At 69.1% G+C, this 10,085-nt stretch overlaps 1 protein-coding gene across 1 annotated transcript; it reads left to right on the top strand.

Moving 5' to 3' along the window:
- Window positions 1–2,688: 2,688 nt before the first annotated feature.
- Window positions 2,689–10,085, top strand: CDC42EP4 (CDC42 effector protein 4). The gene is made up of 2 exons (XM_035558906.1): window positions 2,689–2,810; window positions 8,159–10,085. The coding sequence occupies exon 2, from the start codon at window positions 8,269–8,271 to the stop codon at window positions 9,184–9,186; it is 918 nt and encodes a 305-aa protein (XP_035414799.1). The 5' UTR covers window positions 2,689–2,810; window positions 8,159–8,268; the 3' UTR covers window positions 9,187–10,085.

Here is a 10,085-nt window from a genome sequence, read left to right as displayed (position 1 = left end):
CCACGGGCATGGCACCGGCCCCACACCGGTGCAGAGGGACAGGAGAGCAGGGAGAGGACGGACCCAGGTGTGCGCATCCTGCCTGCAGCCGTGGGGGCTCAGCACCACCACGCCGCGCACCCCCTGAAGCCGTTCCAGGGCACGGCCTCTGCCGGCTGTGGTGGCACCGGGGTTCCCGGGAGGGCATTGGGGTTGTGCGAGCTCGATCCTAGCGCACTGGGGCCGGGGGAAGCGTGCTTTCTGGGAACGGGGAAGAAATCCTGCCCGTGGCAAGCTCCGACCTGCACGCACCCTGCCCCGGCGCTCGCCTGGGCACCTGCGGGTGCCGAGGCGCCGGCGGTGAGCGGGCGGCGCAGTCGTGCCGGGGTGCGCCGGGGGGATGGATAACCGCACAACCCCAGGTGAATGGCACGGGGAAGGGGTGAAATCCTGTATTTCTGGCGCGAGCTGGTGGCTGTAGGGTGGTGGGGGCTGTTGGGGAGGTTTCTGGCCATGGCCAGCGCCGACACAAGCCCTGGAGCTGGGGGGATTTGGGGGGGCTGGGGGGCTGTGCCCCACTCCCAGCACCCTGGCTGCCTGCCCGGTGATCCCCACACCCCACTGCAGCTCCAGGGCTTGGGGGAAACCGCCCGGCGTTCTCAGAAGCATCTCCTGTGCGGCCAAGCCAGCAACAGCAGCAGCCAAAGCTGGCAGGCGCTGGCTCGCTGGCTGGGGAGGAGGGGACGGGGCTGCTGGGAAACCCGGGCACATTTTCCCTGGCTTTTCAAAGTGCTTAACAATTTATTTATTTATTTATTTATTTATTTATTTATTTAACTCTGCTTTCAAAAGCTGCTGAGAAGCACTAAAAAGAACCAGCGATGGGTTCAGGGAGGGAGGGTCCTAGCCACCCAGCCACCCGCTCCCGAGCCTCCGAGCACCCCGACCCCGCAGCCACCTCCCCGGGGCCTCATTCAGCCCCGGGGCTCTGCAGGGCCGGAGCTGGTGCGGAGAGGAGCAGGGGCTGGCTCTGGCAGGCAGTTTTTCGAGTTGAGTGGGTGCCTGCGCTTCCCAGCCGCAGCACCGCCAGCCCACGGGAGCCGTCCCCGGCAGCGCTGTCTCCCCGCCAGCCGGCTGATTTTAATTCCTCCTGACTGCGCTGTCTCAGCCGGCGCTGCGCTCCCGTGACAGCATCAGGTGAGGCACCCAGCGCCGGCCACGCGAGGCCTACATCTGACAGGAGCTGGCCTGGTAGCGCTGATCTATCAGATAACGAGGCGTGGGGCGGCTTGGGGCAAGCGGGGAGAGCTCTGGGATGGAGCCTCCTCTCCCACATCTACCCCCGACCCCACAAAAAGCACATCCAGGGGTGGCCCCCAGGGTGCTGGACCGCAGGCGCAGCGCTTGGTGTCCTGCCTCGGTTTCCCATATGCAAAGCATGGAAAATAAAATTTGGCAACCAAACCGGCTATGGAAATGGCAGCGATGCGAACCGAGGCAGCAGCACAGCCCGGGAAGGAGCCTGCAGGAGCAGGAGGGGGCTCGAGCAGTGGTGCTGAGCAACCAGGGGCTGTGCCCACCACGGTTTGGCCGCGGTGCTGAGCGCAGCGGAGCCTCTGTGCCGTGCCAGCGCTGCGCTTCCAGCTCCTGCGTGCCAGCCCCGGGCTGCACAGCGCTGCTCAGCACCACTGCCTGCAGCAGCGCCGGGGCCGTGGTCGCGGCCCCACGCCATTCCCGTGGGGGACAGCAGCCGTGCCGGGGGGGCCATCGCAGCGCCAGGCACTGCCCGGACCCAGCCGCAGATGTCAGGTTGGTGCCGCCGAGCCAACGCAGCGGGATGGCGGGGCACGGAGCCGCCCCGCACGCGGGTTTCTCCTCGCACCGGTGACACCGGCACCCTCTGTGCCCCGGCACCCTCGTGCCCCAGCACCCGAGCCCCCCGGGCACGTCGGGCACCTGGAGCCAAGGCTCCCGCTCGCCACCCCTTTACGCAGCAGCCCGGCTGCACCCAGAGGCGCCAGACGCTTCGGAATATGCAAGAAACGCTGCATTAGGCAGATGCGGGGTAATCTCGCGCCTCCCGCCCCTTCTCCCCCACCAAGGTCTCGCCTCAGCCTCCGACGGGGGCCGTGCAGCCCCCAGCCCCCGCTCTCGGCTCACCAGGGTGCCCCCGCCCCTCGCACCCCCGAGCTGCACCCCCCCCCCCCCCCAGCCTGGGGGTCCCCACGGCCCCCCCCCCTGCACCAGGCCTGGGACCACCGGGGGGGGGTCTGGGGCTGCCCGGGGACAGGGGGGAGCTGGGGGCAGTGGGGGTGAGTGTGGGGGGGTCACGGCTGCTCCCCGATGCTGAGCCCCTTGGCCGCTCAGTCCAGCTTAATTAATTCCCTTAATTAATTGCGGCCGCTCGCATCCAGCTCCTCAACCCCAGTCTCTATGCGGGGGGTGCAGGCAGCCCCCACCCACTGCCGGGCCTGGGGGCGCCCACCCTTCGGACCCCCCCCCGGGGGGAAGAGCCCCGGGTCCCCGCGCATCCCTTGGTCCCCATCGTGGGGGGCGCAACCCGGGACCCCCGTTACCACCACCACCCCCCCCCCAAAAAAAATGGGGCGCGCCCGGCCCCAGGGCTGCCCCCCCCGGCCCCCTCGGGTTTGAATGGGGGGGGGGGGGGAAACCTGCCCCATGACGTGGCGCCGCCCTATTGGCCCGGGCGGGGCGATGACATCATGCCCGTGGCGGCGGTAGTGGAGGGGGGGGGGCGGCACGGCTCGGCTCGGCTCGGCTCGGCTCGGCTCGGCTCGGCCATGGGCTGGGAACGGGGCGCCACCGCGCAGGTAAGGGGGGGGGTCGGATCCGGCCCCGGCACGGCTCGGCACGGCACGGCCCGGCTGGGTTTGGCACGGCACGGCCCGGGAGGAGCTCGCCGGGCCCTGGCTATTGTCCGGGATAGGGACGAGACGCGGCGGGAGCGGGGCTGGCACCGGGCGGGACCGTTCCGGGCTGGGGCTGGGGCAGTTGGGGCGCTCCCGGGGCCGGCCCCGGTGTGGGGAGGGGGCTCGGGGAGGGGGGCGCAGCGCTCACGGGGCTCCGCGAGCGGCAGGGGACGAGGGGGGCGCGGCGCCGGCAGCTCCCCGGTGCCCCCGGTTCCCGGAGGGGGGCCGGCTCCGGGGGGGTGCGGAGCCGCCGCGGGCGGGGTTCCCGGGGCTGCCCCCAGCCCAGGTCCGGCACCGGGCCGGGAGCGGCGCTGCCGAAGGAGTTAACAGGATGCGGAGCCTCTGTCCCGTGTTTGCCCAGCCCGGGGCACCGGCTCGCCCCGCCCGGGGGTGCGCGGCGCCGGGTGCGGGGTCCCCGCGGGTCGGGGTCCTGAGCGCAGCCCCGCGGCCCGTCCCGGTTGGCTCGGTCCTCCCCGGACTGGAGCAGCTCCAGCAGCACCCCTTGGGCTCGCCAAGACCGGGCGAAGGCGGGTGCTGAGTCAGAGCCGCCCGAAATCCCCGTCCAGCTCCTCTTCCTGGCATGGGGGCACGGCTTCCCGGCCTGCCCTCGACCGCGCTCCGCGTCCCCGGGGAACGCGTGCCGGCACCTCGGGGCTCTGCGGGCACGGGCACGGGGCTCGTGAGCCCGCCACGGCGTGGCACCGGTGCCACCGGAGCTGGGCAGGTCAGGGGAGCTGCTCGCCGGGAGCTGGGCGCAGCCCGCGCTGCCCTGGCGTGACCCCAGCAGTCGCAGCACGCCCTACGGATGTTTCCGAGCGCCGAACCTATAGATCGGGGAGGCTGTTAAAGGGGGGGGGGGGATGGCTAGCTGGTGGGGAGAGCGACCGACTCGCAGGGAGCGAGCCAGCGGTGCGTGGGTCCCTGCACCCTGAGCCAAGGCTCGCTCCCCAGCGGGACGCACGGTAAACAGAGCTGTTTTGGCCGCCGCTCCCTCGGAGACCGTGGAGCGAATCCAGCTGAGGCTGAGCACGAGTTCAGTGACTTTGGGTGCTGCTGGGTGGGGAGAGCGAGGCTGGCCCTGACCCCCAGAGCACGGGGCAGCTCTCACACCTCTGTGCCATGGCACGAGGCGACGGTGGCGGGGCCTCCCCCCCCCCACCATGGCACCGCCGAGCAGCCCGGGTGCCGGCCGCGTTGTGCTGACCGCGGCCGTCTCTCCCTTTGTTCCCTGGGTTTTTGTTTGAGCGCAGGCAGCAGCCGTGGGGCCCCGAGCTGGCCGGCTGTGGGGTGCCTGCCAGCAGGTAGGGTGCCGGGGCGAGCCGTGGGAAGCCCTGCCTGTTTACTTCCCGTCCAGCCCAGCGAAACCGCAGGAATTCGGAGCCTGGAGGAGGCCGGGAGGTCTGCTCAGCCCCGGTATCCTGTCGGACCCCGCCAGCCCCCGCTGCGAGACGGAGCGAGGCCAGCGAGGAGATAACCTCTCCCCCCGGAAACGTCCCCTCCGCAGCCGCGGGCTGGTTCGCGGCCCCACGGCAGGAGGATTTATGGTCCTCGGCGTGTTCTGGCGTGTCCTGCCAATAGTTACTCGCTGAACTCTGGATAGCTCTCGGTCGTCAGCGCTCCCTGGGGGAATCGCTGCTCTGCTTTTGGCACCGGCGTGCCGGCGCTGGGGCAGCGCCTTCCCTGGGTCAGCTCTGATCTGCGTGCTGATAGCTCCGGCCAGAGCCGAGCTTCTCCTCCCAGCCCGGCGAGCTGGCCCGGGCTCTGACTCTTGCTGCCGGCCGCCTTTCCGCTTCCAGTGGCGCTGGGGCCTCCTCCGTGCATCCCACAGCCAAACCGTGGCGGTGCTGGCGGACAGGACCAGACCCGTCACCCCCGCTGGAGCAGAAGCAGTCACCGGGCGCCTCCTCGTCCCGCGCCAGCAGGACCGTCTGCCCCCAGGCCCTGGCGAGGCTCGCCGGGGAGCCCGACGCCAGGGTGTGACAGCGGGCTGGTCCCCCCCCCCGGGGACCGGAGGTGGCAGGGCGTGAGCTGCGAAGCGTCTCTGGCAGCCGCCTGCCAGGCAGCGACATCAAAGGGCTGCGCAAGACGGCCGCCTGGGGCGGGGGGCCGGAGCCCCGGGGAGCTGGGCTGAGCTTTTCCTCCCTGCCCCGGGGCTGTGCGGGGGGCCCGGACCGGTCTGGGGCTGCCCCAGCTCCCGGCAGGCCGGGGAGCATCCTCTGATCTCTGGGCTGCAGGGTGCTGCCCGTGGCGTCGGCACAGCCAAGGCTCGTTTGGAGCCGGCCGGGCCGGCCGGGAGGGCTCTCCCAGCTCGTGAGCGGGCTGAGCCGGAGGCAGGCTGCGTGGGAGCAGGGCTGGAGCGGTGTTTCCCCCGTGTATGCCCACACACCGTCCTCTTTCTTGCCCCCTACAGTCCCCAGGAGGTGACTGATGCTGAGCGGGGTGAGACGGGGCAGGGGTGCTGCTGGAAGCCGCCCGTTTGCAGGGAAAATCGGGGACCTGAGGCTCTCGCCCTTTGGACCTCATGGTCCCAAAAGGGTGAGAAGGCAGGGATGAAGCAGGGCACAACCTACCACTTTGCTTTATCCCTTTTCCCTTCAAACTTGCAGGTTTGAAGGGGAAACCTTCAAACTATCCCCCTCCCCAAGGCCCTGCTAGGACTCGCGGCCATCCACGGTGCCCAGAAGTGGGCAGCGCTGCCTGCCCCGCTGCGCAGCCTCTCGGGTTGTGCAGCAGCCTTCCCCCAAGGTACCTGGGCGAAGCTGCTCTGGTTTCCTTTGTGAAAGCGTCTGCAGCGTGGATGTCACAGGATCCGCTCCTCGCCCTGAGCGGGAGCAGGAGAAAAGGGCTCTGTGTCCCGCTCCCCCCGGGCAGGACGGGGCCGGCGGAGGCGTCTGCTCCCCCGTCACCCTTTGGAGAGGCTGGGAGCGAAGCACCAAGGGAGACCTCGGCCGCCACAAAAAGGGTTCGTGGGCAGGAGCCTCGAGGGAGGACGCAGCTTGTTCGGAGGCTGACGGTGATGGAGAGCTTCTGGCCGGGGAGGCCGCGCCGGTAACGCTCGAACCTCCCGGTGGCCCCTTCACCGAGGCTTGCAAAGTATCTCGCAAATGCTGAACTTGGCCCCGAAATCTAAATACAAGGGAGGGACAGTCCCCAGATGGCCTAAATCAGCAGCACAGTTGCCTGGCCCAGCTGGGGAGCTTGCCGGGAGTGTTTGTTTTATGTAAAACCAAAGGCTGCAGGAATGCTGGCCTGCAAGGAGACCCTTGCCGAGGGGAAATGTCTGTGCCACGCACACGCGCTCGGCCTGTGCGAGACGCCGGCAGTCCAGCGAGCTGCCTCCGCGTACAAATGTGGGGAGGGAAGGGGAGGAAGGAGCCTGCCAGCGCTTGGTTTGAGGTGGCTGCGCTGGGCAAGAAGGCGATGGGATGCGGCAGAGCGGCTGCTGCGCCCTGCTTGCACCCTGCCGTGCTCCGGGGGTGTCCCCTTCAAGCCCCCCCCCCGCCCCCCCCTCCCCCGGGCCATCGTGGCCTCAGGAGCCGCTGCGGAGCGTGGTGGCCCCGAGCAGGGGCTGGGCGAGAAAGGGGCTGGGCGCTGGGACTTTGCACCCGCGTGGGGTCAGAGTCCGTCCTGCCCACACGGGACCGGCTCGGCTGCGTGGCAGGGGAAAACCGGGCGTCGCGGGGGCAGCTCTGGGACGTGCCCGGGGGGCAGGTGCCGCGGCCGTGGGGGTGTCCGGCCGAGCGGGTACGTAGCTGGGTTGTGCAGGGGCCACGCTTCCAGACGTTGTCCCCTTCCCCGTGAGCGTCACGGGGCCGTGGTGTCGCCAGCGATGCCCGAGGGGAGGAAGCAGGCGGCTGCGAGCTCTTCCTCCCCGAGCTCTTCCTCCCCGGCAGCCCCTCCCCGGACCACCTGGGGCTGCCTGACGCCACGGGAAGCCGGGATGCGGTGACGTGGTCGCTGTCCTTGTCCCCCTCCTGCGGGGGCCACCGGGGCTGGGCTGGATGAGGCGGCTGGCGGCACCGGGGACGGAGGTGGCCGTCCTGCTGCCGGGCTGTGGGAAAGAGGAACGGAGAGGCCCTTTGTCATCTCTGCTGTGAATTGTCACCCCTGAGTCACAGCGGTGACGATGAGGTGGCCGTGCATGGGACGGCGCAGCGAGGGTGGGCACAGGAACCTGGCACGCGTGTGGGCTCAGCACCGGGGCGGGCAGCGACGAGCGGCGCGGGGGGCTTTGGGGTGCTCGGGGGCAGCACCAAGGCTGTGTCCCCGTGTCCCCGTGCTGCCAGGTGCGTGAGGATGCGGGAGCCATCCCCGCTCCCCGTGCTGCTCCCCTCGGCACGCCGCTGGCCCGGCGGTGCCTCCCGGGGGCTCTACGCCCTCCTCACACACTTCCTGCCGTCTGTTTCCAATTCCTCCTGGCGGCTGCTCCTCCCTGCTTTCTTTCAATTAAAAAAAAAAAAAAAAAAATCCCAGGCATCTTCTCGGCGTGCGGCTCCCAGAGGCTCGAGCGCTGCCGTGCCCCTCTCCGGGGGGCTGGGGCTGCGTGGGGAGGGGGCAGCGGGTGCCCTCGGTGCCCCTCTTTGTGTCTGTCCCCGAGGCGCTGCGGGATCGCTCGGCGTGCCACTGCGGATCCGGCTGCTGTGAGAGTCAGCTCGTGCTTTTTGGGGAGCAGGGAGAGTAGGAGGGCTGTGGGGGGTTGCAGGGTGGGATGTGGCGCTGCTGTCCCCATCCCGGCTGCGACGCAGAGCTGTGGAGGGTCCCTGTGGCCAGGCCACGTTTGCTGTCCCGGCTCTGTCTCCAAAGCAGCCACGAAGCGCTGTTGTTCGGCCCGGGAGGGGAAGGGAGACCTGGGCGCGAGCGAGGCCGCGGCACCGGGTGTCCCCACTCGTGGGTCACCGTGGGACAGGGCGAGGGGATGCTGTGGGGCTGCGGTGTCGTGCTCACGTGGCTCGGGGACCGTCCTGCTGCATCCCTGTGCCCCCGTCTTTCTCCTGCAGCCCTTCTGCGTCTGCTCTGTGGATGGGGACTGGCACCGCTGTGGGGACAGAGTGGGATGTGGGGGGTCTGGGGACCTGTCCCCCGTGTGGCACCGTCCTGTGTGGAGCAGCAGATGCTTTTCCCCAGGGTACCAGAGCCGTTTGTGGGCACGGGGTTGTGTTTTGCAGCCTGGCAGTGTGAGGGCTGGTGTCAGTAGATCTGTGCCCATCGGTGTCCTCGAGGCCTGACCGTGTCCCTCTCTTGTCCCCCAGGTGTGACCCGTCCGTGACGCCGGCTGGGAGCCCAGACACGGAGCAGCAGACGTGAGCACCGGCCGGGCCTGCAGGGCGTGTGACATCCCCTCGGCCACCCCACCGGCACCATGCCCATCCTCAAGCAGCTCGTCTCCAACTCGGCCCACTCCAAGCGGCGCTCGCGGGCCGACCTGACGGCCGAGATGATCAGCGCGCCGCTGGGGGACTTTCGGCACACCATGCACGTGGGCCGGGCCGGGGACGCCTTCGGGGACACCTCCTTCCTCACCAGCAAGGCCGGGGAGCCCGGGCCGGAGGCCGGCGAGGAGCCGGGAGCCTCCAAACCCGGCCTCCTGTCCCGCCGCTTCCGCAGCAGCAAGCGCTCGCAGTCGGTGACGCGGGGTGACCGGCGGGACATGCTGGGCTCGCTGCGGGACTCGGCGCTCTTCGTGAAGAACGCCGTGTCCCTGCCCCAGCTCAACGAGAAGGAGGTGGACAGGAGCGCGGGGCAGCTGCCCAAGAGCCTCTCCTCCAGCCCCGTCAAGAAGATGCCGGAGGAGATGAGCCCCGAAGAGCAGCAGCGCCTCAACGGGGCGGCCGCCGGGCCGCTGAGCCCCAGCTTGGACGAGCGCGACTTCGGGGACATCACGGAGCTGCCCGTCGTGGTGGCCAAGAGCGGGGCGGGCATGAAGCACGCCGAGTCCATCATGTCCTTCCACATCGACCTGGGGCCCTCCATGCTCGGGGACGTCCTGAGCATCATGGATAAGGAGCAGTGGGAGCAGGACGAAGACCCCGACGCGGAGGAGAGCCGCGAGGAGGTGGGAGCCGCCCTGCCCGGCTCCCCGGTGGCCTCGCAGAGCCAGAGCCCGTCCCGCAGCGCCGGTGGCCGCGGCCCCAGGGACAGCAGTTCGGCGTCCAGCTGCGCCTCGGGGCCGGAGGAGCGCAGCCCCTTCCCGGGGGCACAGAGCCAGCGGGGCCCCCCGAAGCGCCCCGACAAGGAGTTCTCGTTCGCCGACGAAGACGACGACGAGATCAGGGTATAAGGCGGGCAGCCGAGCCAAGGGGTCTGGTTCTCATTTGCGGTTGCTTGGACATGGGGCCGGAGAACCCGATGCTGGAATCGACGGCACTGGGGAAGACTTCACTCCTCGCCCCTTCCCTCTCCCCTCCCGGCGGGCCGGTGCCCGTCCCCGTGCCCGTCCCGGGGTGGATGTGCAGCGGCAGGACAGCGCTCGCTCCCGGGGCTCCCCGCTGGCTCTCCGCCCCCAGGAAAACTCCAGCACGGCCCGGGAGAGGGAAGCGGACTCAATCTTGGTTCTTTCTGTTGGACTTTGGATGCTAGCGCTTTTTTTCCCCACCCCCCCCCGCCTATGTAAAGCAATAGGATCAAACAAGATGAGGCTTCAAAGTTGTAGCCCCTCTAGTAATGTGTGTATATTTTTTTTTCTGCCGTACAGTTTTTACTGCTCTCTGATTTGTACCTAACTTTCTTTACTCCTGCTTTTGTTTTTTTAACGGAGGGGAAATTTCCTACGAGGAAGGACTTGGCTCTGGAGCTCGGAGCTCTGCACCATGCGGAGGGCTCCAGGCCCGCAGGCAGCTCCAGCTCCCGCGTTTCTTCGGGACTTTGTGCAGTCTGAGAGCCTCCGGCCTCGTGCTGCGGTGGGGGCTCGCTCCCCATCTGTCTGATGGATGGATCCATCCCAGCGTTTCTGTGGCCAGCCACCCTCCACGCGCAGCCCCAGGTGCTCCCAGTTGTGGTGGGGACACCAGTGGGGGCCTGTCCCCACGGGAGGGGTGCCCAGGACCCCCGGGTCGGGCTGAGCCCTCGTGCTGGTGGCTGCAGCCCTGGGGCCGGTCTGGCTGGTGCAGGCGGGTGGAAGAGGAGGGTTTTATACCGTGTATGTAAAAACGCAAAGAATAAAAGGAAATTGTAGTGACA

This window comes from Cygnus atratus, chromosome 18 (genome assembly GCF_013377495.2).
Source record: "Cygnus atratus isolate AKBS03 ecotype Queensland, Australia chromosome 18, CAtr_DNAZoo_HiC_assembly, whole genome shotgun sequence".
In the NCBI taxonomy this organism is placed as follows: Eukaryota; Metazoa; Chordata; class Aves; order Anseriformes; family Anatidae; genus Cygnus; species Cygnus atratus.
This window is presented reverse-complemented; position numbering and strand designations above follow the sequence as displayed.